Here is a 26,167-nt window from a genome sequence, read left to right on the forward strand (position 1 = left end):
TAACATGTCAGAAAGGTTTTTTTTTTTACTGTGGTTCTGTTGTTATTTCTGCTGCATTTTACTGTTTAATTGTTTTACTGTGTGTGCACTTTGATTTTCAACTTAAAGTAATAATTTAAACTGCATTTACTACTGTAGGCGTCGCACTCAAGTGCGATAGCCTTTTCTATACATATTTACTGTTTAAATTGTCTTTTCCTGTTTAATTTCACAAAAAAGAAATACTGTTTGTACTGCTCGTTTCCCACTCTTTCCTATACTAGAATAGTCCGGATCCCAGATTTGCTGTGTTTCTGAGTTGTCCAGACCTTGTTGTGGTAGTGGGAAGTCTTTGTGCTTATCAGTGAGAGTGGTAAGCATTGATCAGCCTATCAGTCATAAGAGGAGTGGTTTCCAGCTCTGACATTAACCTTATTGGCCATTTTGGGCTGACTTCTATCCCTTTTAACTTTCTGAGTTAAAAACTCGTGTTTGCACAAGTTTGCGCATCGCGCAGTGCCGTATAGCTAGGGTTAAACTATTCCCGGTGTCATAAAGTCTGCTCTTCAGTTTTTCCCTTAGATGGCACAGTGGTGCAGTGGTAGCATTGTTACCTCACAGCAAGAGGTTCTCCGGTTCGATTCTCGGCTGGGGGTGCCTTCTGTGCGGAGTCTGCATGTCCTCCCTGCATTCAGATGGGTTTCCTCCGGGTGCTCTGGTTTTCTCCCATGTTACAAAGACATGCGTCTGGAGCATTTCATCCTCTGCTGAAAATTGAATCGTTCCAATTTGGACATTCCCGGTTAACAAATGTAAAATAAAAATAAATAAAAAAAACGCTACCAGTTTCTTAGTTTTAGCACTTGAATTTGCTTCTTCGTGTTCAGCACTTGCTCAGAACTAGCTGTAAGCACTAAAAAAGCTACAAATTACTACAACACTCAACCTTCCTCATTACCTAGAGGAAAACAGTTTTTGTACTTACCTTCCTCACTTGCCTAGAGGAAAACAGCTCTTGTACTTACTTTCCTCACTTGTCTAGAGGAAAACAGTTATTTATTCAGGCATGTCCAAGGGACAGCTCCTGGTGTTCTCTCCTGTCTACCCGATGAATCTGGGCATCTTGGGGCAATGTAGCAATTGCCTCATATACACAGACAACCCTCTCCTCCTACCACCCAACACTACAACCTGTGAGACATGCACTTATCTAGCCAAACTGGAGGCAAAGCTCTCTCCAACCAAGACTGAACTTGACAGTCAAGAGGAGAAGGTAAATTCTTGCACCACACCACACTCATCACATAGTCCCACTAAACCTACACCACCAAAATCCACACATAGAAACACAAAAACATTTGTGGAGGCTCTCAATAATAACTTGCCCAAGCAACAGAGACCTCCAAAGCAGGAATACAAGGAACTTCCACCCCCCCAACACAACCCAAATGACACATAGCCGACAGACTCAGAGTGCCACTCAACAACTGCCCATAACAGAAAACAATGTACTCAACACACTAGTCATAGGTGACTCTATAGTCAGACACACTGATATCCCATTCACCAGGCTAAACAAGGAGAAGCTTACTGTCAGCTGCCTGTAGGGTGCCAGCATCTGCCACATAACCCATGCACTCAGGTCATTCCACAAGTACAAATATGACTCTGTCATTGCCCATGTTGGTGTGAACGACCTCATACCTCCCTGTACTACATGAAAAGAGACATGGAAGAGTGCTCCGATCTTGTAGTCCAGGCAGGTATGACCTTAGCCCTGAGTAGCATCCTGCCATTGCCCAGAATGATACTGCAATACAAGGACAAAATGACTGACTTCAATAATTGGCTAAGCTTCTGGTGTCATTCTAAGGGGATCCAGTATATGTCTGCTTGGGATGACATGGTCGACAGACCATGATGCTTTGCCAGAGATGGCCTGCACCTGTTGCCCCTGGGATTCCGGATACTGGCTAAGGTTCTTACCTCCCCTATAGTGCCTTTTTTAGGCAAGGTTCAAATGACAAATTCACCACCAAAACAGGTATAGGCAAGCAAAAACTGAGGATAATGCTGCTCAATGCTAGAAGTCTAAATCTCAAAATGCACTCACTCGAGGCACTCTTTAAAATGGAGAATACTGACATCTGTGCAGTGACAGAGACCTGGTTCAAGGCCCCAGAGAGCACCCTTGCATTACCAGACTATAACTCACCACACCTTTTGGCCATCTAACCTGGACTGGAACACCAAAGGCAGAGGTGTGTCCATATTCATTAAGGACAGCCACACCTCCAGGCTAGTTGCCCAAGATAATGCATCCGAGATTATCCAAGTGCAACTAACTCTGGGCAAAATTGCAATCCAAATTGTAGCTTGCTACAGATCCCCCACCATGCCCCAGGATTCCCACTCCTCTTTTCTTGACAACTCCTTTGCTCAACACTTTCTGGAATTCATAAATTCCAATGCCCTGAATCAACTTATCCACACCCCCACAGGTGGCAACAATATCCTAGACCTAGTCATTACCAACATGATTGACCGGTGTTCCACACCTGAAGTCAATTCCTCATTGGTCAGATCTGACCATAAACTAATCACCATAGATATACACATCCCGCCCCCACCCCGCATTAAGGAAACCACTGTAAAAATGTTCTCCAAAGCCAACTCCATGCTTCTCAAGACAGAAGTGGCGACCTTCATAACACCCATGCAGATGGACAGTACAGCTATGACTGCTGAATCCTACACAAATGCACTCTATAAGCACTTACACGAGTGCATGAATCGTGCTATCCCTAACAAAACCAAGACGCTATCCCCCCCAAAAAAGAAGCCAATCTGGTGGTCCCCTGCCATAAACAAACTCTACAACAGAAGGAAGAAACTGTTGCAAAAGGAGTAAAATCCCATGAGTTGAGGAGCTCCCTGGTCAGCCTCAGTAAGAAGCTGAGATCCCTCATAAAATCATCCAAAGCTAGCTACAAAAACAAAATCGCCACTGATTATAAGGACAACAACAAAGCATTCTATAGCTATGTCAAGAATCTCAATGGCAACACCCACATCTGCTCTGAGTTACAGCACAATGGCACGAAAATTACAGAACCAACTGATATTGCCAACATCAAAGGTTCAGTGTTAACTTTACCCCCCTTTCACCCCCTAAAGTGCCCATATCTATACTGGAAGAATGCAGAGTCCTGTAATCACAACTACACAGGTAAAAACTGCACTTTATAAAGCCAAGAACACAGCATCCATGGGACAGGACAACATCCCAGACTGTGTTTTACATGAACTTTAGAACGAACTGGCTCCCCATCTAAGCACCATGTTCAATCATAGCCTCATGTCAGGCTTTGTGCCCACTGAATGGGACACAGCAACAGTTATCCCACTCCACAAAGGGGAGCCACCACAGACCTCGGGAACTATCACCCTATTAGTCTGACAAGCCTGGTCTGTAAGGCCATGGAATGTATCATCATGAAACTCATAAAGAAAGACATTGGTAACCTCCAAACTCTGGACTCCACCCAGTTCGGGTTTGTGAAAGGCAGATCACGCCTCCTGAGCCTGATCGACTTCTTTGAGGCAGTCACCAAAGCCATAGACGAGGGTAAGGTAGTTCATACAGCCTATCTTGACCTTGCCGAGGCCTTCAACACCATCCCCCATTCTGGAATTATAGATAAACTCACTAAACTAGGTATAAATCCCTACGTCACAAGATGGGTTGCCAACTGGCTCACTGAAAGAACCCACACTGTAAAAGTTGCAGACTCCAAATATGACTTCAAACCAGTGACAAGTGGAGTACCACAGAGTTCAGTCCTGGGTCTTCTCCTGTTTATTATCTACTTCTCTGAAGTACAGGCTAACACAGAAGGTCTCAGATGACTGCAAATTAGTAGCTGTCAGAGCCATGGCCTCAAGCTCAATGCCAAAAAGTGCATTGTCATCTCCTTTGGTAAAAACTCTGTACCCATGAACTATCACATAGGCAGCAGTCTACTTAACGCTGAATGTGTGATAAGAGATCTTGGGACTCAGGTGGACAGTAGTCTCTCCTTTGATAATCACATCACCACAGTAGTCAAGAAATCCTTCTACATGGCACACCTCATCATAAACGGGTTCTCATCCAGGAAAAAAGAGGTCATTGTTTCCCTATACTCGGGTCTCATTAGACCCATTATAGAGTACAACGCCCCTTTTGGAATGTACCTCACAAGACATCTGCAACAGCTGGAAAGGCCACAGACGTACCTCACAAAGAGGATTACTGGACTCAAGCAGATGCCCTATGCTGCCATCTCAAAAAACTCCAGCTTTACTCCGTAGCATATCGCCTACTCCGAGGTGATCTCTGCCTAACATACAAAGCTATGTCAGACTCAGAGCTGTTGGACATGCTACACCTAAAGAAATCCCAATCCTTCCAAGCTACATACTCTAGGGACCTAAACCTTGTCACCACAATAAACAGAACATGCTGGAGAGATAGATTCCTGTCCCAGAGGCTTCCCATATTCTGGAACAAATTACCCATCTATGTCAAGCAGAGTTCCTCATTATCACTCTTCAAGAAAAATCTTGATGAGTGGATGGGAAATAGGAAATTCACCCTGGGGATCACTTCTGTGGCTCTGCTTGACAGGGGCACAGGAAAATAACTTTCTTAGGTGGCAAAAGCCAGGGAACCTGGTTGGCTAGGCTTACTTAGGCCCTTGGGCCGATAGCCTAGTACCTACCTATGAACCTATGAAGAAGTGTGTTAGATGTGGTCACAATACACCCTTTCCACATGGGTAAACTTAGTGTGCATATTGCTTAGGACAAGAACAACTAAATAAGCAGTGCGATACCTGTGAGGCGTTTAACCTTCAGGTCCTCACAGAGAGGAAAAACAAATTGACTTTAAAAGGGTTGCTGCCTATGACTTTTTCTCAAGCCATCACTGGGGCTCAACCCTCTAATTTTTCTTCACAAACTCAAAGTACAGGGTCCAAGACTAGGGATCATGCTAAAAGATCCAGGTCTGTTGATGTGCCTTCCTCTGCGGAACCCAAAAAGAAGCTACCGAGGTCGGATCTGACTTCCCCAGCTCCACGCAAGTCTTTGGATCTGACAAAGATGTTTTCACCGGATCCTAAAAAAAAAAAAAAAAACTACATAGGATCCTGAGTCCTCGGAATCGATAACCATTCCCAGGACAATCTACTTGCCTTCCTTGGATTTGGTGCCTTCTAGGGTATCTTCTCCCTTCCTGGAGAGGCACTCTAGGCCTTCATCCTTGGTACTCTCACGTTCCTCAAAAAGCCTAACTGAAGCTGATGTGGCTAGGATGGTGAAGGAGCTCGTCATGGAACAACTTCAGAGGAGTGCCCTTGGGAGTCCCTACCCCATCGAATTAGGGACCTCCATCAATGTCCACTCCTCCTCCTCTGACCCAACACTTGTTTTCAGAGTTTTTGGGTCCAAGTGTTCTGGGGCCATCTGGGTTGGAGCCGAGGAAGCTGGATTCCTCAGATCCAACTATGACTCTGAGTTCATTGGCTCCAATTCTTATGGATCCGGACGGCTTCCACATTGGATCCAGGGAGTGCAGTGGAATCCGAGGTTTTTGGAGTAGTCCCTCCCTCTCGGAGCTTTGTCATTCAATAGTTCAGCTCCGGCATCCTCCTCAGCAGATGGCCTTCAGGGGGATGCTGGTGGACCAGAGACCTTCTTGCTTTGCTCCATTGTTTTCCTCTTCCCTGGGGAGGTCAGGTAGTGAAGAGGTTTTTTTCTGCACCTTCAGATCAGGTTGGCCCTCCGCCCTCAGCTCCATCCTTAACGGTTCCTTTGTCTCGTGAGCTTCACCACTTCATGCCACGGGGACAGCCAGTCCAAAGTCTCCAGATGGCCCAATCGGGGATTCCCCTCTTCTTCCAACACTTCTCCAGATCATCCCATTGAAGAAGCCCTAGGAAGAGGCGGTGTAAAAAGAAACACCTAGATCCACCCCAAGAGTCTCTCACCACTGATACCAACCTCAATGAAGTTGAAGGATCCTCCAAATCACCATCCGATGACGTCTCCTTTGGAGACATCTTCAAACTCCTAAAACAAAAAGGTGGTTGGTCTTTCCAAAACACTTCTTCTGTGGAGTTGGTATATCGGGAAGCTTTCAGGACCAGCCCATCTACCTCCTGGGTAGCTCCCTCGTCTGACGAATTAGTAGACCTAACTTGTCAGATGGCTTGGAAGGAACCTGACTCGACTAAACCCATCCCCAAGAGACCAGATATGGCACCATTAGAAAGGATGTTTTGGAGTAAGGGTGTACCAGTTGATGCCATGGTTATGGTGGTGGCCAGAAAAAAGGAACTTGCAGAGGAGAGTTTGACTGTCCATCCTCCTAATAGAGAGTCTAGGGCGATGGGCAGATTGGGGAAGTGAGTGTATGCTTCAACAGACTTTTGCCATTTCATTGCTGAATTACCTAGTCCTTTTACGAGGTTGCAAAGGAATTTACTTGATGAACCTTTCAACTTGTTGGCAAGGACCACCAATGAAGTGACCCAAGCATCTGTGCCCCCCCTCAGTTGACTACTTTACAATTGGTTTTGAACTTTTCCATGAGGCTTATCTCCAATGCAATGGAAGGTGTCTCAAGGGTGGCAAGTTCAAGCATATCCATGAGGAGGCATGCCTGGATGCTCTTGTGTGATTTTGCGGAGCCTTTCCTATCTTCTTTCATCAACGCTCCATTTGATGGCTCCTCCCTTTTCAGACCCACTGTTAAAGAAACATTTAACCAGGTTTGAAAAGGACAGGAAGATCTTGTCTGCCATTAGAGTGTGTGTTTTGTTTTTGATTCCCCCCCAAAGAACCTTTTCAAAGAATCAGCAGGGAGGTTGCAAGATGCAGCTGAAAAAAATCTCAAGGTCCTTTCCCCGAGACACATGGAACTGATTCTTCCAGATGCAGAGGGTGAAATTCTAATAATAGAAGATGCCTTTGTGGCAGAGGAGGCCTGCAGAATACAGGGTCCACAAATACTTTATTTGATATATCAGCGTTCCTGAAAGGTGGCCCGATTGTCTACCTCTGGAGGCAGTCAGGGGTCATTTTTCTCTGCACCAAACAGCCTGGCTATAACAAATGATATTTGGGTGCACAGAATTATTACCAGAGGTTATACCATACCCTTTTTCCTTCCACCCCTGTCAATAACAAAGCTCCCCAGTGTTCCACCCAATCAAAGGGAGCCAGCAACTCAGCAAATTCAACAGTTGCTCGCAAAGAGAGTCATCCAAGAAGTCTCACCAGACCAGACAGGACCTGGAACTTACTCAAGGTTCTTTTTGGTTCAAAAAAAGACAGGCGACTGGAGACCAATTTTGGATCTCAACATGTTAAACCATACCATTACCATGACCACAGAGCATCAAAAGCCAAGTCAGGATAATTACTTGCAGCACAAAGATATTGACCAGAAAAGTCCTGCAGGCTCTAGGCTCGATGGGAGCAGACATTACCTTAGTACCCCTAGCAAACTTTCACATGAGGGTGTTACAATAGATGCTACAAACCCAATGGTGCATTGTCACTCACCCTATGTTGACAAAAATAAAGGTTACTCAGATATGCAAAATTACCTGTTATGGTGGACACAGTCAAGTCAGTCCCAACAAAGTTGCCCATTCATACTTCCCCAGCCCAAGGCCATAATGACCACAGATGCTTTGCAGATTGGGTGGGGTGGCATTATCTGGAGAAGACAGTCCAAAGCACTTCTTCCCCCACAGAGGCCAACCTGCATATCAATGTTCTGGAGATGAGAGCGGTGCTTTTCGAGTTACAAGCATTCCAAGATTCTCTCCCTCTTGGGACAATTGCAATCCAAACAGACAATATGTCGGTAGTTTGGGATATTAAGAGTGTGGCAGTGGGTGATAGCCTCCAATCGGTTTCTGGTGGCAGTGCAGATTCTGGGAAAGTCCAGTCTGATAACAGACAAACTCAGCAGGTCCATTCTATTACCTCATGAATGGTCCCTCAACCAGAAAGTGACAAAACTGATTTTTCATCAATGGGGCCAGCCTTGCTGCGCTCTTTTTGCATCTCCTCTAAACAACAAATGCAGCAGCATCTTTGCTCTAATTCCCCAGTGGGGAAGTCACTGAGGGATGCTCTTTTCCACAATTGTCCTCCTGGTCTATTATACACCTATTCCCCAACTCCCTTGCTCCCCAGATTCGTACAGAAGGCAGCCAGATTGAATAGCAGAGTAATCTTCATTGCACCTTACTGGCTTGACAAGTGTGGCTCCTCTTTATTTGGCTGCAACTACTATCTCCACCTTGGATTCTGAATCTGACTACAGACCTTTAGTCCCAGCCAACAAAACTGATTCACCGAGACCTTCCCAACCTCAGAATGACTGCATGGTTTCTCCAATTCCATTGATGGCCAGGTAACCTATGTTTTCTTCCCCAGTCTGTTTTATTTTATTTTCGTCCCTTAAACTGTCTGCTAGGAAACTGTACAAAAGCAAGTAGAAGATATGTTTACTGGGTAGAGCAAAATCACATAAAACCCTTTACAGCTCCTACTTATGTGGTCCTTGAATTTCTATCCGAATTATTTAATGAAGGAGCAAGCACATCTACTATTAGAGTTCAGCTTGCAGCAATTTCAAATTTCCATGTGGGATTACACAATTCTTCTCTGGCTTTTGCAAAGATCTGTAAAGGTTTTTTGAAAGATGGTCTTCTGCTAAGGCCTCCCTTTAAAGACCCTGTTTCCCCATGGGAATTAACTGTAGTACTACAAGGCCTAACACAACCCCCCCCCCTTTCAGCCTGCAGCCAATTGTGATTTGAAATTTCTACCTTGGAAGACCATTTTTCTGGTTGCTATAACATCAGCCAGGAAAATATCAAAGCTTCAGGCTTTATCCACAAACCCTCCGTACTTGGCCTTTCACAAAGATAGGGTTTCCTTATGGACTAATGCTTCCTTTCTACCAAAGGTGTTGTCAGAATCCAATATTAATCAGGCCATTCATCTTCCAGTATTCTTTCTAAATTTCAGTAAATAAGGAAGAGTTTTTGCTGCATTCATTGGATGTTCATAGACAGTTGTGTTACTATTCGGATCGTACGAAGGACTTCACAAAGGCAGACCAGCTTTTTATTTCCTTTGCCCACCATAGGCTGGGGCAACCCGTTAAGAAAGTGACTACAGCCGAATGGATAACGGAATGTATTTCCTTGGTGTATGCAAAATTGAATGTGCCCTTCTCCAAACCTGTAAGAGCTCATTCCACCAGATGTGTGGCAATTTCCACTGTTTTTCAGTCCAGAGCTTCCATGGATGACATTTGCACAGCTTCTACTTGGTCTAATCTGCATACCGTTATCAACCATTACAAAATGGATCTGATCTCGAGGACAAGATTGGCCTTTGGTTCAGCCGTTCTTAGGCACATCCTTCCTTAGGGCCAGCCGGGGATTACGTAGCTGGGGACTCTGTCCCATATGTTGATAGTGAATGAAAACTGACAACATCAGATAAAGAAGATAAGTACTCACCATAATGTTTCATCTGTGCTGTCCATTTTCATTTACTATCAACTCCCCACCCTCCTTCCCCCTGTACATAGATAGGATGTGAGGGTTCAAAAGACATCTTAAACAGTTTGCGGTTTGATCTCCAGTGATGGTCTCTGTATACAATTGCTACTATTTTCTTTCCTTTCGAACTATATGTGTTATCTGAGGGAAATAAGAGTGTGGCATTGTGGGTAGAGAAGGGCTCGAGAGTTTGCAGGCTTCCACAAGCTAAAAATAGTGGTAGATTCAGACCCAAGCCCATATGTTGATGGTGAATGAAAATGGACAACACTAATGGAACATTATGATGAGTACATAACTTCTTTTCTTCCATCTTGCAATGCTTTTCATCACTTAATTTTCACTTTTATGTTGTATCACTTAATTGTAATGTCCTTTAAAGGTCAGTAATCTTGTAACAGCATCACTCTTGAAAGAACTTATATAATCAACCTCATTTTCCAGTATTTTTTAAAAATGAACACGAATAACTGCTTAGAGCAAATTCTCTTTCCTTTCATCTACTACCATAATGCTGCTGCTCCTTTCCAATGCAGTAAATATCCGGCATTGAAAAAAAAAACTTGTAAATGTGACACACATTAACATACATAATTGGCATCAATTATGTATGTAATTGATAGCAATTATTACTGTCAGGTTATAAACAAAATAACTGCAATAAATAAGTAAAAGGGTTAAATGTCCTTGAAAGCCTCGTCCCAAATATGTTTTTAAGCTACATTGCTCTGTTAAGATTGGGAAATAATTTAAAATTCACCACTGATGAGAAATAATGGCTTACCGTTCAATACAGCATATCTGTCAACCATACCTCTTAACTGTCCAGAATTTTGCAGAATGTCAAGATTTTTGCCTCATATTTTTTGGGTTTTTGCTCATATTTTGTTCGGTTTCTCATAAACTATTTTTGTCTTGCAAATTATATAGGATTTAAGTTATTAAATAATGACAGACATGAATTTCAGACTTCATATCCTTCAGGAAATACACACTAGTGCAAAACCTGTTATTCTATCAAGTTTAGAAGAGCAATATTTAAAATCTGTCTTTTTGCGGGGCTTTGTCCCCTCCTTAGTTTGGCTTTGTCCAGAGTTGCTGCACTTAGATGCTGAGAGGTATGCTGTCAACTGCTCCTAATTTTTAGGGATGCCCCTCATAGTTCTCAAATAATCAGGGCAAATCTCAAAGAATCAGGGACAAATCCAGAAATAATAAAGAGATATTTTTTAAATGCTAATATTATTAACATGAAACATTGACAGAATAAGAGAATGTAAATTACTATATATTTACTGCAATAAAAAGGTCTACAACTCTAATTATTGTCAAGTATAAGTTAACTCACCACCTTTTCTTCAACAGTCACCAGTTTTAGGAAGGATTAAGAGAGACAGACCTAAAATTTGATCAGAGACAGTTGAAAGTAGGGTTACCACCTGTCCCTCTTTGCGAGGGACAGTCCCACTTTGGGCAGTTGTGTCCTGCGAAAAAAAATAAAATAAAAAATGGCAAATGTCCTGAGATTTTAAGAAAAAATACATTTCTTAAGTTTTTTTTAATAGTTGCATAAAACAATTATTTTTGTATCTGGAACATAAATATTATATGAAATAGCATGAGCAACTCAAATGCAACAAAAATAAGCTTTTATTTTGGCAAAAAGTGAAGTTCTGGCCTTTGCACTGGCCGTGGGTATGTTTTGTCCTGCAAAATCTCACATTTCTACAAAAGTGTCCCACTTTGGGCATTTGAAAAGGCGGCAACCCTAGTTGAAAGGTACAATACCTGTTTTTGCCTCTGTTCTGAAGTTTACTCTGCTCCTCTTTCAATGTCTGATTTTGTGATAAAACACTACGGGCTTCAGTTACAACAGATAAGTATTGCCAAAATTACAGACGACTTTTCTTTCTTCAGAAAAAGTATGCAAATGAAGATCATGTTATTCTACCAACTATCCACTATGATGTGCCAGTACTTAAAAAAGTATCTCCCGATTATTGCCTCTGTCTGTTATTATGACTAGTTTGCCCCTTATTCTTGAGGCGACTGAACCTTATTATTTCTGAATTTTGCCCCGATTTTTGATGCAACAAGAGCTACAGAAAACCGTCTTAAAATTCTACTACTTTTAATCTGAATCATCTTGGAGTCAAAGCAGATTGTACCTACCACAGCAACTAGGTTAAAAAAAAAAAAAAAAAAAAACACGAGACTGCAACGGGTGTGTAGAACTATAATACATTTTTAAAATAACTGAGCGTTTATATTAGCACATATAGTACAGTACACCGAGACTGGCATACTTTTGTAATTAATACTATTTTAAAAAAACTACGAATACGTTATATGTCAAAAAGTCACAATTCATGCAATGACAATGTGTTGTATGCGAATATTTTCAGTTTCTCATTTAAATACTAGTGGCATGGTGTTTATATACTTATTGCCCCTCGTCCATCTAGTGCCAGTTAACCTACACTTTGCCAGCACTCAGAATTTTTCCCTTCTAACTTGCCTAAACAGGTTGAAGATTCGATTATACGGTCGTTGCGTCTTTAAGAAAAATAGCACTCACTCCAGGCTTTTCTGCTAAATTAATTTTTACAACTACGAAAACTTTTCCTTGTAAAAAGAAAACCACAGAAAAATAGACCGTATTTTCTCCACAAAAAGATACAACATAAAGAAGCTATCGAAACGTTACAGTGACAGAACACAAAGAGTCGTGTGACTCGTGTCGAATCTGTGAGTGTAAAACAGAGAGCGGTTGGCGCCATCTGAGCGTGCTTGTCAGCTGATAGCAGGTAACAGGAAGGAGAACAAGCTGTCAAGACACTAAACGTTGCTAGGATGCATTCTTACCATTTCACCAAAGATCCTTTACCGGACTCAGTATCTAACGACATTCAGAATCTCAACAAATTAAACCAGGAGGTATGCATTAAGCACGAAACTGTGTAAGAGGAGTTTTGAATTTGTGAATTACAGATCGTTTCTAATCCCGACCTCGCTTATTTACTTTTGTATTAAAAACGGGGTTGGAAGAGTGTTTGCAGGATTTTTTTCATGTGTGCCAACTTGTTGTGATGTGAGAAAAATTCTTCAGCTCATTAGCACAGTTATAAGCCATATCATGAATTATTAGTATAATAATTCTTGTAATTAACATTGTTTGTGTTGCACATTATTTGTTTCCTCTAGCATATGAAGTTTTAGTTAATGACACTGGAAGCTGTTTGTTTTTAGTTACATTATTTTCACTAATCAAGAATACATGCCCCCACCCAAAGGAGTGTGAATTTTGAATGATTGTCAGTTTTTAATTCCGTTTCTACTTATGATGAAACTCGCGAAATTGGCATTTCGGAAGTGTAGATGTAGAGATCTTTTTATGTACAACATACTGGAACTGTGCATGGTCATATTCATCAGTGTCAGTGTCCAGAAGTTCTAGACATTGATATAGAAGTGTAGGGGAGGTTATGCTACTTGTAAAATACTCCGTAACAGCAAGTTCTTTCAAGTGTGCCTGGATCTCAGTGATCATGATCTAAACTGGGTTGTATTTGAGCAAGCAATAGCTAGTTTAGTGAAACCCTCTTAATGTACCCATGGATGATAACAGTAATATTAATGATGTTCTTTTACGTTTTAATAGCTGTAATGTATGTATTTTTAAGACTTTTAACATTAACTGAAAAGCATCCTTTCTCATCTTTCGTACAAGGCTCTATGGCATTATACATTTACACAGATGGTTACATGTCTCTCTTTCTGGGTAGAACACGAGACTTGATCTGTATCAGTAAACAAATGTTCAGCCATTATTATTGTTACCAGTGTTTAGTTATCACTATGGCGATGAGGAAGTGATGAGTAGGTATGGTGTTAAGCAAAGGAATGCAGAAGGTCAGATGGTAGTGGATTTTGCGAAAAGGATGGACATGGCTGTGGTGAATACGTATTTTAACAGGAGGGAGGAGCATAGGGTGACATACAAGAGTGGAGGAAGATGCACACAGGTGGATTATATCTTATGTAGAAGGGCCAGTCTGAAGGAGATTGGAGACTGTAAAGTGGTGGCAGGGGAAAGTGTAGTTAGGCAGCATATGATGGTGGTTTGTAGAATAACATTGGTGATCAAGAAGAGGAGGATGAGTGTGAGGGCAGCACCAAGGATCAAATGGTGGAAATTGAAAAAGGGTAATTGTGAAGTGGAGTTCAGGGAAGAGTTAAGACAGGCACCGGGTGGCAGTGAGGGGGGTTGGGAGGGTGACCTAATGGTTAAGGTGCTTGCCTTGCAAACACAAGGTGCAGGGTTTGAGTCTCACAAGAGATAATTGGCTAGGCTTACAATGGCTCGCAAGGGCAGTTAGCCTAGTACTAACCTATGAACCTATGAACCTATAAGAGTTACCGAATAGCTGGGTAACTACAGCAGAGCTAGTAAGAGAGATGGCTAGAAAGGTGCTTGGTGTGACATCTGGTCAGAGGAAGGAGGACAAGGAGACCTGGTGGTGGAATGAAGCAGTAAAGTAGAGTATACAGAGAAAGAGGTTGACGAAGAAGAAGTGGGATTGTCAGAGAGATGAAGAAAGTAGACGAGTATAAGGAGATGAGGTGCATGGCAAAGAGAGAGGTGGTGAAGGCTAAGGATAAGGCGTATGAAGAGTTGTATGAAAGGTTGGACACTAAGGAGGGAGAAAAGGACCTGTACCAATTGGCTAGACAGAGGGACCAAGCTAGTAAAGATGTGCAGCAGGTAAGGGTGATAAAGGATAATGAGGGAAATGTTCTCACAAGCGAGGAGAGTGTGTCGAGCACATGGAAAGAGTACTTTGAGGGGCTGATGAATGAAGAGATTGAGAGGGAGAGAAGGTTGGATGATGTGTGGATAGTGAATCATGAAGTGCAGTGGATTAGCAAGGAGGAAGTAAGGATAGCTATGAAGAGGATGAAGAATGGAAAGGCTGTTGGTCCAGATGACATACCTGTGGAAGCATGGAGGTGTTTAGGTGAAATGGCAGTGGAGTTTTTAACTAGATTGTTTAATGAAATCTTGGAAAGTAAGAGGATGCTTCAGGAATGGAGAAAAAGTGTTTTGCTACCGATTTTTAAGAATAAGGGTGATGTGCAGAGCTGTAGTAACTACAGAGGGATTAAATTGGTCAGTCACATCATGAAGTTATGGGAAAGAGTAGTGGAAGCTAGGTTAAGAAGGGAGGTGATTATTAGTGATCAGCAGTATGGTTTCATGCCAGGAAAGAGCACTACAGATGCAATGTTTGCTCTGAGAGTGTTGATGGAGAAGTGCAGAGAAGGTCAGAAGGAGTTGCATTGCGTCTTTGTGAACTTACAGAAAGCATATGACAGGGTGCCTAGAGAGGAGTTGTGGTATTGTATGAGGAAGTTGGGAGTGTCAGAGGAGTATGTAAGAGTGGTACAGGATATGTACGAGGGTAGTGTGACAGCGGTGAGGTCTGCGGTGGGAGTGATGGATGCATTTAAGGTGGAGGTGTGATTACATCAAGGATCAGCTCGGAGACCTTTCTTATTTGCAGTGGTGATGGACAGGTTGACAGACGAGTTCAGACAGGAGTCCCCATGGACTATGATGTTTGCAGATGACATTGTGATCTGTAGTGAGAGTAGGGAACAGGTGGAAGAGACCCTGGAGAGGTGGTGATATGCTCTAGAGAGAAGAGGAATGAAGGTCAGCAGGACTAAGACATAATATATGTGTGTGAATGAGAGGGAAGATAGAAGAATGGTGAAGATGCAGGGAGTAGTGGTGGCAAAGTTAGATGAGTTTAAATACTTGAGATCAACAGTTCAGAGTAATGGTGAGTGTAGAAGAGAGGTGAAGAGAGTACAGGCAGGATGCAGTGGGTGGAGAAGAGTGTCAGGAGTGATTTGTGACAGACGAGTACCAGACGAGTACCAGTAAGAGTGAAAGGGAAGGTCTGCAAGAGGTAGTGAGACCAGTTTTGTTATATGGGTTGGAGACAGTGGCACTGACAAAAAGGCAGGGGTCAGAGCTTGACGTGGCAGAGTTGAAGATGTTAAGATTTGCACTGGGTGTGACGAGGATGGACAGGATTAGGAATAAGTATATTAGAGGGTCAGCCCAGGTTGGAAGGTTTGGAGACAAAGCCAGAGAGGCAAGATTACATTGGTTTGGACATGTGCTGAGGAGGGATGCAGAGTATATTGGGAAAAAGTTGCTAAGGATGAAGCTGCCAGGTCTAAGATAAGGTTTATGGATGTGGTGAGAGAGGACATGCAGGTGGTTGGTGTGACAGAGCAAGATGCAGAGGACAGCAAGAAATGGAAACAGTTCAACTGCTGTGGCGACCCCTAACGTGAGCAGCCGAAAGAAGTTATCACTATGGCATTTCCCCTGTTTCACAGTCAGAGCTGAACTTGTCCCTGGTTGAATCATTATTAGATGTTAGAACCTTTAACTTAGCAGAACAGTTGCATCTTTGGATTTACTGACTGATCCCCTGTTATAACTCAGTCTGACCATGAAACTCTCTTGCAGTATGTTGTTAATAATCTTCTTTCTCTCCTTCAGATGTTTTGGTGACTGAGGGCAAGAGAGCTACGGGAAAGCTAACATAGTTTCATGGGTTAATATTAGTCTATTGCTTTGGTAGATCATCACAGTTTATCAGTATCCATCAATATGACTAATTGTTTTCAACCCCTTTTGATGAGGGCTTGAAGGGCCAGCCCAATTGTATAGTTACAGTTAACAATCTGTTTGTCCAGGATACACTTAAGGAGGGTCATGGAGCTACTCTGTTTTATGTCTAAAGGAAGTCTAGTTCATAAAAGAGGGATTGTGTGTTTGACAGAGAGAGAGAGCTTTCTTGCCAACAGGTTCTTTTCATGCTGTAGTGGAATTTTAGTTTCCATAAGCAGGTGCTGAGGGTGCTATTAATTTTGTGGATGTGGAACAGAGGTCCCTTCTCAAGAATCTGTAGGAGATGGAAAAGAGAATGTTTTAAAGAGGTCTGTATAAAACAAGGAAAACATGCACTTGATTTTTCTTTAGACAGGTGTATACCAAAGAGGTCATTTGTACTCTGTGGGTCCAATGAGGGAGGAGTAGAGAGGGATAATAACATCTCCATAGGTACATCTTCTAGGTCTAAGGATCAGTTTGGCTGGATAAGAAGATTTCATAATGACAGCAGCTGTATGGTGAACAAAGGATAGTTCAGTGTGAATGAAAATGCTCAAGTCCTTAATGATTGTGTCAGTTTTCACAGAGTTGTCATCTTTGTGGTAGCTGTTTGGGTCACCAGGTTTGCCAAAGACACATTACTGAATTTCTTGGTATTTAGTTTAAGGCCATGGTCTAGGCATCATTTGCTGCAATGTGGTAGGCCCTGTTGGAGAGTCTGGAAGTTTGATGGAAAGTTTATGACATCTGTAAGTTTGTAGTCATCCTCAGCTACAGGCTCCTGGTGTTAGTCATGGCATTAGAAAAGTAAATACTGAAGGGAAGGGGCCCTAGAACCAATTCCAGGGGGACACTGCTGGTAACTGTTCTCCTTGATGAGTGTGTGCATCCATCACTGATAGATTAGAATATGTAGGTAAGTCAGTTTGCTGTCTAGCAGGAAGCATAGAAGTTTACAATTGGTCTGATTATGTTATTGATAATGCTGGAGTGGAGGTGGTACCCAAGATCTTTTCCAGGTCCAGGTAGGCATTGCTCAAAGAAGTCAACAAAGTTCAGGAGACAGAGTATCTCTTTAGCAGACCCAAACTAGGTTGGGTCAAAGGACTGTAGACTGCCAATGTCCTTATTAATAAGCTCCACAATGATGTACTGTATTGCTTTACAGGTAAGGCTGGTCAGGCTTATCGGTCTGTAGATGGTCCTTCATTGCAGAGTGGAATGACTAGCACAGTTTTCCAAACCTCTAGTGCAAAACCAGTGGAGAGAGACTGAGATTGAAAAGGCTTAGTAGCAAGTCTAAGAGACAGCGTTTGGTGCTGAAAAGAAGGTAGCATGGCACGTCATCAGGATCCACAGAACTATTTTTTTTTTGCCTGGTGAGAGCTCTTAGGACCTTCTGTGAAATGATGGTTGGGGGGGGTTAGGATGTAGAGAAAGTTAGGTGGATATAGGGGAGTATAAGTTCAGCTGAATTTGTCTGCGAATATGTTAGCTGTGCCCTCGTGATTGATGTGTTGTTTCATAGCTCAGTGTATTGCTGGGCATTACTCCTATAGTTTTTGACATAGATGAAGCAGACTTTGTGGTTGTCATTCTCATAGGTGGTAATTTTCGGTTTATGCTTTCTTTTGGAGGATTTAATCATGCTTCTGTGTTGATATTTTTGAAATCACCTATAGAAAAGTGGGTATTAAGTTTGCAGGCTACAATTGTCTTCTTATTGTGTAGTTTAGTTTGTTTATACTAAAGTTCCACCATAGGCATTTATTCCTGAACTTGGCATTGTATTTGTGTCTGATGGAGACCAATGCCTTAATGCACTCTCTGAGGTGAGCATACAAATGGTCATAAATGTGGCAGCATGTGAGATAGGGAGAGGTGATTATGGTGCTTATACTTCGTCGGGTCATCAGTTAGTTAGAGTAGGTTTGCCTTAGCATAGTTTCTGAAGATAGAAAGGCTTTGTGGTAAGTTGGGATCTGAAGTAGGCAGACTTCATTTGTCTGCAACCTGTGGGTATCGGATCCGACCTCGGATCCGAGACGGCATTTCAAAAAGCTTAGGCTCCGAGCTCCTAGCTCCTCCCTCTACCCATAATCCCCTGCCAAGCCCTAACTGACCTCAGATTTCGTTTGCCGCTTTTCAAGTTGCAACGGACTCCTCGAGCTCCTGGTTACAGATAAGATTTTTGACTAAAAATTTTTGAAAACTTTAAACTTTAATAAGTTAGTTAGTTAGAGTGCACGTGTTAGGCTTTCCTCTCTCTATCTTTTTAATTTTTCTTCGGGTTTTGCGTAGTTTGCGTGTTTGTGTGTACTGTGTGTTTTAGGCCTGTTAGGGCTTAAGATGTCAGAAGCCCATAAGGCAGTCTTTTCTAAATGTACCGAGTGTGGCCATAAGCTGTCCCCAGCGGATGGCCACACTGCAAGAATGCTTGGGGTTGAACACCTGTCATCTGGTTGTACCATTTGTGCAGGGTTCAACCCCCGAGCTTTAAGGGAGCGGAGGTTGAAGCTTGTTCTTGCGGGACTTCTCCCTCCAGATGCGGCTCCGGCCTCTGCCCCTACTAGCCAGCAGCCTTCAGCGGGTGCTGTGGTCTCCCCTCCCCCGGCTGGGACTCAACCTCCCTCAAAAAAGCCAGAGGAGAGGGAGACTTCAAGGGAGAAAGAGAAGAAGGAGAGACACAAGGAGAGGCACCACAAACGGAGAGCCGAGACCTCAAGTTCGGCTCCTCCGGGCCTCCCCTGTGTCTTCTAGATCTCCTCCTCCTCGGCTCCACTCCCCTCGGTTCTCTTCTGGGCCCGAGGAGGAGGAGGCTAGCCCTTCTGTGAGGTCCCCGAGGCGGCTCTCTAGGTCCACTTTGGTGGCCTCATCTAGATCCACCTTTTCCATGAGCGAAGCAGACATGGACCGGATGATGAGGCGTTTCATCCAGGCCCAAATGCAAATGGGAGTGCTCTTAGCCCCCCCCATCCGGGAGGGGCTTTGACCCCTTTTTTCGCCCCCTTGGCTCCTTCTCCGACCCACACCCTGGGTTCGGAGCTGTCGGTGCCAGGCAGAGTTGGATTCGGGGGTGGGTCGGATCCAATAGGTCGGCGCACCTCGGATCCGACCCATCCCTTGAGTGCTTCGGGTACTTCGGACCCGACCTCTCGGAGCCGAGGGCCGAGCCTCGGATCCGAGGGAGCTGGTGTGTCTTCAGCTCCGTCTAAGTCGGAGCACACCGGTCTCTCGGATCCGATGGTTTCGGCTCCGACTCTGGTCCGTGCGTCGGATCCGAGTGGGGGTCGGCTCTCGGGGCTTAGAGAAGCTGGCTCCCACTCGGCCTTCGACGTAGTGGAAAGGGCGCTGTTGAGGACTACCAGACCCCCGGTCCCTGCCACGGCTCCACCCCGCACTCCCTTGCAGTTGGGCCAGGCTCCCATCAGCCGGTCCCAGGGACAGCCCGCCTCGATGTCCCAAGTAGTTCCCTTGGAACATCTAGCTGCTGAAGAGGACTCCTCGGACAGTCCCCCCGAGGAAGTGCCTCAGAAGCGTAAGTGGAAAAGGAGGTACATGGACTCCCCAGAGTCCATTACCGAAGACACAGACTTGGATGAAGGGGAGGGCTCCCCAAGATCACCCCTGGAAGACATCTCCTTTGGAGATATTATGGAAATGTTAAGGATCAGGGGGGGTGGTCTGCCCCCAAGGCCTCCTCAGACGAGTCTGTGTTCTTGGAGGCATTCGAGGCGGGCCCATCTACCTCTTGGGTGTCCCCTCCTGCCGATCCTCTGGTGGACCTTATATCAACCAGAGCATGGAAGGATCCGGACACCGTTGAGCCTATACCCAAGCGTCCAGACCGTATCCTGAGCCCCCCGGTGGATCGCACTCACTGGAGCAAGGGCCCCCCGGTAGATGCCATGATGATGGCTGCAGCCACAAAGAGGGAGTTAGCACAGGAGAGTCCCTCTATGCATCCTCCGGGCAAGGAGTCCCGCTCGATGGATCGCATTGGGAAGCGAGTTTTTATCTCAGCAACCTTCTCTTTGAGAGCGCTGAACTACATGGCACATGTTATCAGGATGCAGCGGGACCTGATTAAAGAGTACGCTGCATCCCCCCCAGAGTCCATGTCGGGTGAGGACAAACAAGTGTACTCAACCCGTATGGCCACTCTTAGAGCGGTTTCCAATACGTCTATGCGGCTACTTTCTCACACTACCGAGGGAGCCGCTAGAGCTAGCGGAGCGGGCCTAGTCATGAGGCGTCAGGCCTGGCTCCGCCACTGTGATTTCGCAGAGCCCTTCAAGGCGACTTTCGCGAATGCCCCCTTTGATGGTTCTGCCTTGTTTGGCAAAACTGTTCGCGAAACGTTAGTCCAGAGCGAGAAGGACAGGAAGACGCTGTCTGCCGTCGGAGTCCGCTTCTCAGCTCCCCAGAGGTCCTTCTCGAAGAACCAAAAGGGACAGGAGAAGATGTGGTTCCGGAAGTTGCAGCAGTCCCAACCTGCTCCGGATAACCAGTCCTTCCATGGCAGAGGAGGACAGGGAGGTCGCCGTCCTAGAGGCAGAGGGGCTCCTAGAAACTTTGGGTCCAGAGAACCTTTCTCTGACAGACCCACTCAACAGCCCTGAAGGGTTGCCCGGCTGTCCGTCTCTGGAGACAGTCGGGGGGCGTTTTTCGAGGCACCTGACTTCTTGGGAGTCAATCACATCAGACCGTTGGGTGCTTCGTGTGATATCCAGAGGTTATACCATTCCCCTGAGCAAGATCCCCAGATCCCGCAGCCTCCCTGATGTACCACCCGACCAAAGGGAGGCAGCAGCTATCGAAATCGAGCAGCTGCTAGAAAAAAGAGCCATCCAGCGCGTCCCTCGAGATCAGACCAGATCAGGGTTTTACTCCAGGTTCTTCTTGGTGCCAAAGAAAACGGGGGACTTAAGACCAATCTTAGACCTTTCCCTATTGAACCTGTCAGTAACCAAGCAAAAGTTCCAGATGGTCACCCTACAATCTATACTCCCCCTCTTGCGGGAGAATGATTGGATGTGCTCTGTCGACCTCAAGGACGCGTACTACCACATTCGGATGGACAGACGGTCCAGGAGGTTCCTTCGCTTCCGGCTGGGAGCCAGCCACTACCAGTTCAGGGTCCTCCCCTTTGGTCTCACCTCTGCCCCCAGGGTGTTCACCAAGGTACTAGCAGTAGTAGCGGCCCACCTGAGACTCCAGGGATTACAGGTCTTTCCGTACCTGGACGACTGGCTCCTGACGGCATCATCAAGGCATCTACTGTGCTCAGCCAGGGACTATTTCCTTCTTATAGCCCCAAGGCTGGGCATCACCATAAACTGGGAAAAATCTTTACTGCACCCCACACAACTTATAGATTTCATAGGAGGAAGGTTGGACACAAGATCAATGCGGGCCTTCCTCACACCAGACAGGCTGTCCAGCCTGAAGTGTCATATCACAGCAGTCCTACAACCGTGTCCGACGGTGGCTTCGGTCCTGAGGGCCCTGGGATCAATGGCAGCAGCTATCCATCTTTTCTTCCAAAAGTTTCTTCGGAATCTAATATTAATCAATCAATCAATTTACCTGTGTTTTTCCCCAATTATAAAAACAAAGGAGAATATAAGCTGCATTCTTTAGATGTTCATAGACAATTGCGCTTTTACATTCACAGAACGGCTGGTCATAGACAATCAGATCAACTGTTCGTCTCCTTTGCTAAATTTGCTATGGGCAAAGCGGTTTCCAAAGTCACACTGTCGAGATGGATTGCTAATTGTATTCTGCAGGCTTATGACACTTCAGGTAGGCCTGCTCCTCAAAGGGTTACTGCTCACTCTACTAGGGCAGTTTCCACGTCAGCCGCGTTTAAGTCCCGAGTGCCATTGGATGATATCTGCACGGCAGCCACTTGGGCCTCGTCTCATACCTTCATTTCTCATTATAAGGTGGATGTTGTTTCCAGGGGAAGAGCATCCTTTGGCTCAGCGGTGCTCCGGAACATCCTTCCATGACGGCTGCCCAAGATTTAGGTAGCTGGGGACTCTGTCCCACAGGTTGCAGACAAATGAAGTCTGCCTACTTCAGATTTAGAAGTTATGTACTCACCATAACGTTCCATCTGAGTAGGTGACTTCATTTGGATGCAACCATCCCCCCCTCCATCCCCCTGACCTTTATACAACAAGAGTTTATGCATCTATTTAGTTACTTTTTATTCTAGTATTATATAGGCAAACTCAATCTGAGGTCAGTTAGGGCTTGGCAGGGGATTATGGGTAGAGGGAGGAGCTAGGAGCTCGGAGCCTAAGCTTTTTGAAATGCCGGCTTGGATCCGAGGTCGGATCCGATACCCACAGGTTGCATCCAAATGAAGTCACCTACTCAGATGGAACATTATGGTGAATACATAACTTCTAATTTTACCCAATAGTGAATGTTACTGAGTGCTCATTTATGTGATAGGGGATTATATTGGTGAGGATCAGAACCAGTATTTTTGGTTCCCTAGTTGGAACTTTAACTACTTGATCTAAAGCTCTAACAATTTTGAAGTCAAGAAGTTGTTATGCATACTTACTTGTGATTGTGCAGGTTTCCCAGTTAAAGGAAAAATAGTTGAAGTCTTCCAGTAGAACAGTGTTAAGCTTAATGGGGGGGATTGTTTGTTTAGATATGCCTCATACACTGCAGGCAAGGTGGAGGTGGTAATGTAATTGGTTCTTAGGAATACTTTCTCCACAACTTTTTCTTCCTTTCTGTTTCTTGGTAAGTGGACTAGTCTGTTGACCCTTTTCAGCCATTACCCAGGTTCATTGGAGTAAATAATTTAGGAAGCAAAAATATCAATCCACAGAAGTCCACCGATCAGGGAAATTATAGACCTATCAGCCTAACTAGCCTAATCTGCAAGGCCATGGAGCAGATTATCATGGACTTCATTAACAAGGACATTGGCAATCTCCAGACACGTGATCCCACACAGTTTGATTTTTGTCAAGAGGAGGTCATGCCTTTTAAATTTGGTCGACTTCTTTGAGACAGCCTCCAAGGCCATAGACAAGGGTGAGACGGTGCACACCACCCACCTTGACCTGTCCAAGGCCTTTGATACTGTTCCCCACTCAAGTATAATAGATAAACTCTCTCAGCTAGGCATCAATCCATATGTTACCAGATGGGTAGCAAACTGGCTCACTGACAGAACCAACCTAGTCAAAATAGGGGAAGCTACCTCAAGTAGTAGACCTGTAACAAGTGGTGTACCCCAGGGATTGATCTTTGGGCCTCTGCTGTTTGGGATATACTTCTCAGAGGTACAGGCCAAATCTAGTGGACTATGGCTGACCAACTTTGCAGATGACTGCAAGCTGGGTGCTCTCATCAATTCCCCTAGTGATGTGGACATCCTCCAAGAGGGTCTCACCCAAACAAATGACTGGTGCCAGAAACATGGCTTCAAACTGAATGCCAAAAAATCCATCATCATCCCTTTTGGAGAGAATAATGTCCCCACAAATTATCACATTGATAATAAGGCACTAAGCACGCAATCAGTCGTGAGGGACTTGGGAACCCAGGTTGACAGCAAACTGACTTTTGACTACCATATTGCCTCTGTTGTACAGAAAGCTTTCTGCATGGCCCACCTCATTAGTAAGGGTATCTCATCCAGGACAAGATGGTCATAACATCCCTGTATTCTTCCTTTATAAGACTCATTATTGAATACAAAGCCCCTTTCAGCATGTACCTCACAAAGCACTTGCAGCAGCTGGAGAGACCACAGAGATTCCTCATCCAGAGAATCCAGGGCCTCAAACATGTACCCTACACAGATCAACTAAAAGCCCTGTCCCTCTACTCAGTCATACAGAGTAATCTCAGACCCAGTTCTGATGGGGCTGCTGCATATCCACAAGTCAAGCTCTACTCGAGTAACCCACACACAAGACCTCAACCTGGTCTGTGACATCAATAGGACTTGTTGGTGGGACAGATTTGTGCCCCAGAGACTCCGCCTTTTGTGGAATAGACTCCCTCTCTGCATAAAGCAGAGTACCTCATTAAACCTTTTTAAGTGCAACCTGGATAACTGGATGGGGAACAGAAAATACACCGCTGGGATTCCACCTATGTCCGTGCTGGACAGTGGCATAGGGTGCTGACTTGTTGGAACATGGGCTAAATTCTTGGCTAGGCTTTTAAGGGCCTCAGGGCCAATAGCCTAGTAACTTGTTATGATCCTGTGAGAAGGTGTTGTAATGTACATTAACAACATTTACAAGAGAATTATAACCTTCAGATATTACATGTTCCAGGATAGATTGCAAAATTTGCCTAACATCAGAACATACACAAATAGAACACAGAGAAAAATGCCTTTTCAAAGTAACAGATCTGGGTGAATAGTAAGAATACATAAAGTGTGTGTACTGAGGAAAATCATACAGTTTTTTGTTTTTATCCATTATCTTGAAACCAAGCACAGTCTGATTGAGCAAATGCCCCTTAAGTTTGTCTTTTAGTTATTTCAGTTTCTGCTTTTTACTTGTCTCATAGGTCAAATGGTTTCAAACAGCAGGTCCAAGTCTGGATATGGCTTTTTCACCTATGTTGGTTTTAAACCTATATCTGACTAGGATGATGGTGGTAGTTTGGCCTTCTCTAAGATTACAACTGTAGTCAGTATTTGGTCTAAAGGAATGGTAGATGCCGAAAGCCCTGCACTGCAGGTAGGCTATCACTTCCTTGAAGCCATGTTTCAGTAACTGAACAGTTATCTATATTTTTGTGGGTCAGTGGGTGGCTACGGTGGTACAGTGGTAAGTGTTGTTGCCTCACATGCAGCAGGTGGATTGGACACACTAAATTGGCCATAGGTGAGAGTGTGTGTGCGATTGAGTAGTATGAATGAACTACCGCGGCAGAGCTAGCTACCTGGTGGTGTAAACTTTGGCTCGAGATGATTGTCATTGCTAAAGTGACACCCTGTCACCATGTGCAAAATGGGAAAAGGTAAAGGAGACAAATTCACTGGAACTACGCTAGCTAAAACAAAGTCCAAGAATCCAAAGATAAATCCCAAAGTTTATTACGCAATCTTAGTAGTTTCATTTAAAAAGCATCATCAGGCAGTAACAGAAACAGAACTAAATCAGTTTAAATAATTCAAGATCAAAGTCACATGATAAAATAAGTCACATGATAAAATCAATCCCGATGCTGTAACTGTTTTAGCCATGGTTTTAAAGAAATTGCTTCATTTAGGCCTAGTGAAATATCTGCTCTGAGCCTCAAAATCCATTTAAATTCTTCCAGTCAGTATGTTGTACTAAGTCCCCCACATATAGATTCATTTAATTTTGATAAAATCAAAAACTTAAAGTAGTGTGTTGAATCATGATCATGAATATGTTTATAAACTGCATTAGTACATAATTTCCTATTGATATCTGAGAGATGGCTACTTATGCAATCCTCAAGTCTCCTATTAGTTTTCCCAACATAATATGCATTGCAAGATTGACATGTGGCTAAATATATAACTTGTATCATAATTCCCAAGTGTGCATACATAGAAAGTCTTGCCAGTCAAAGGATGAATGAAAGTCTTTTCAGTATTAATATCAACACAATGGGCACATTTATTACATTTAGATGTCCCTGTTTGTTAGTCGTAAATGAGAAATTATTTCTAGGTTGTTCCTTATAACATTATTGATTTTTGAGATTATGACATCTTTTATAGCCAAAAGCTGGTCTGTCACCTATAAACTTCCTTATATCAGGGTCAGAAGACATAATTGGCCAGTACTTAGTAATTATGTTTTAGTTAAAAGTAAGCATGCACCTT

At 44.0% G+C, this 26,167-nt stretch overlaps 1 protein-coding gene across 1 annotated transcript in view; it reads left to right on the plus strand.

The window, feature by feature from the left end:
* The first annotated feature begins 12,373 nt into the window (after positions 1-12,373).
* COMMD7 (COMM domain containing 7) overlaps positions 12,374-26,167 on the plus strand; it is a 565,679-nt gene continuing 551,885 nt past the window's right edge. Inside the window, exon 1 of the mRNA XM_044090372.1 lies at positions 12,374-12,551. Within this exon, the coding sequence (XP_043946307.1) occupies positions 12,468-12,551 (84 nt within the window). The 5' untranslated portion in view covers positions 12,374-12,467. The remainder of the gene's footprint in view (positions 12,552-26,167) is intronic.

This window comes from Protopterus annectens, chromosome 12.part0 (genome assembly GCF_019279795.1).
Source record: "Protopterus annectens isolate FY-2018-M chromosome 12.part0, PAN1.0, whole genome shotgun sequence".
In the NCBI taxonomy this organism is placed as follows: domain Eukaryota; kingdom Metazoa; phylum Chordata; order Ceratodontiformes; family Protopteridae; genus Protopterus; species Protopterus annectens.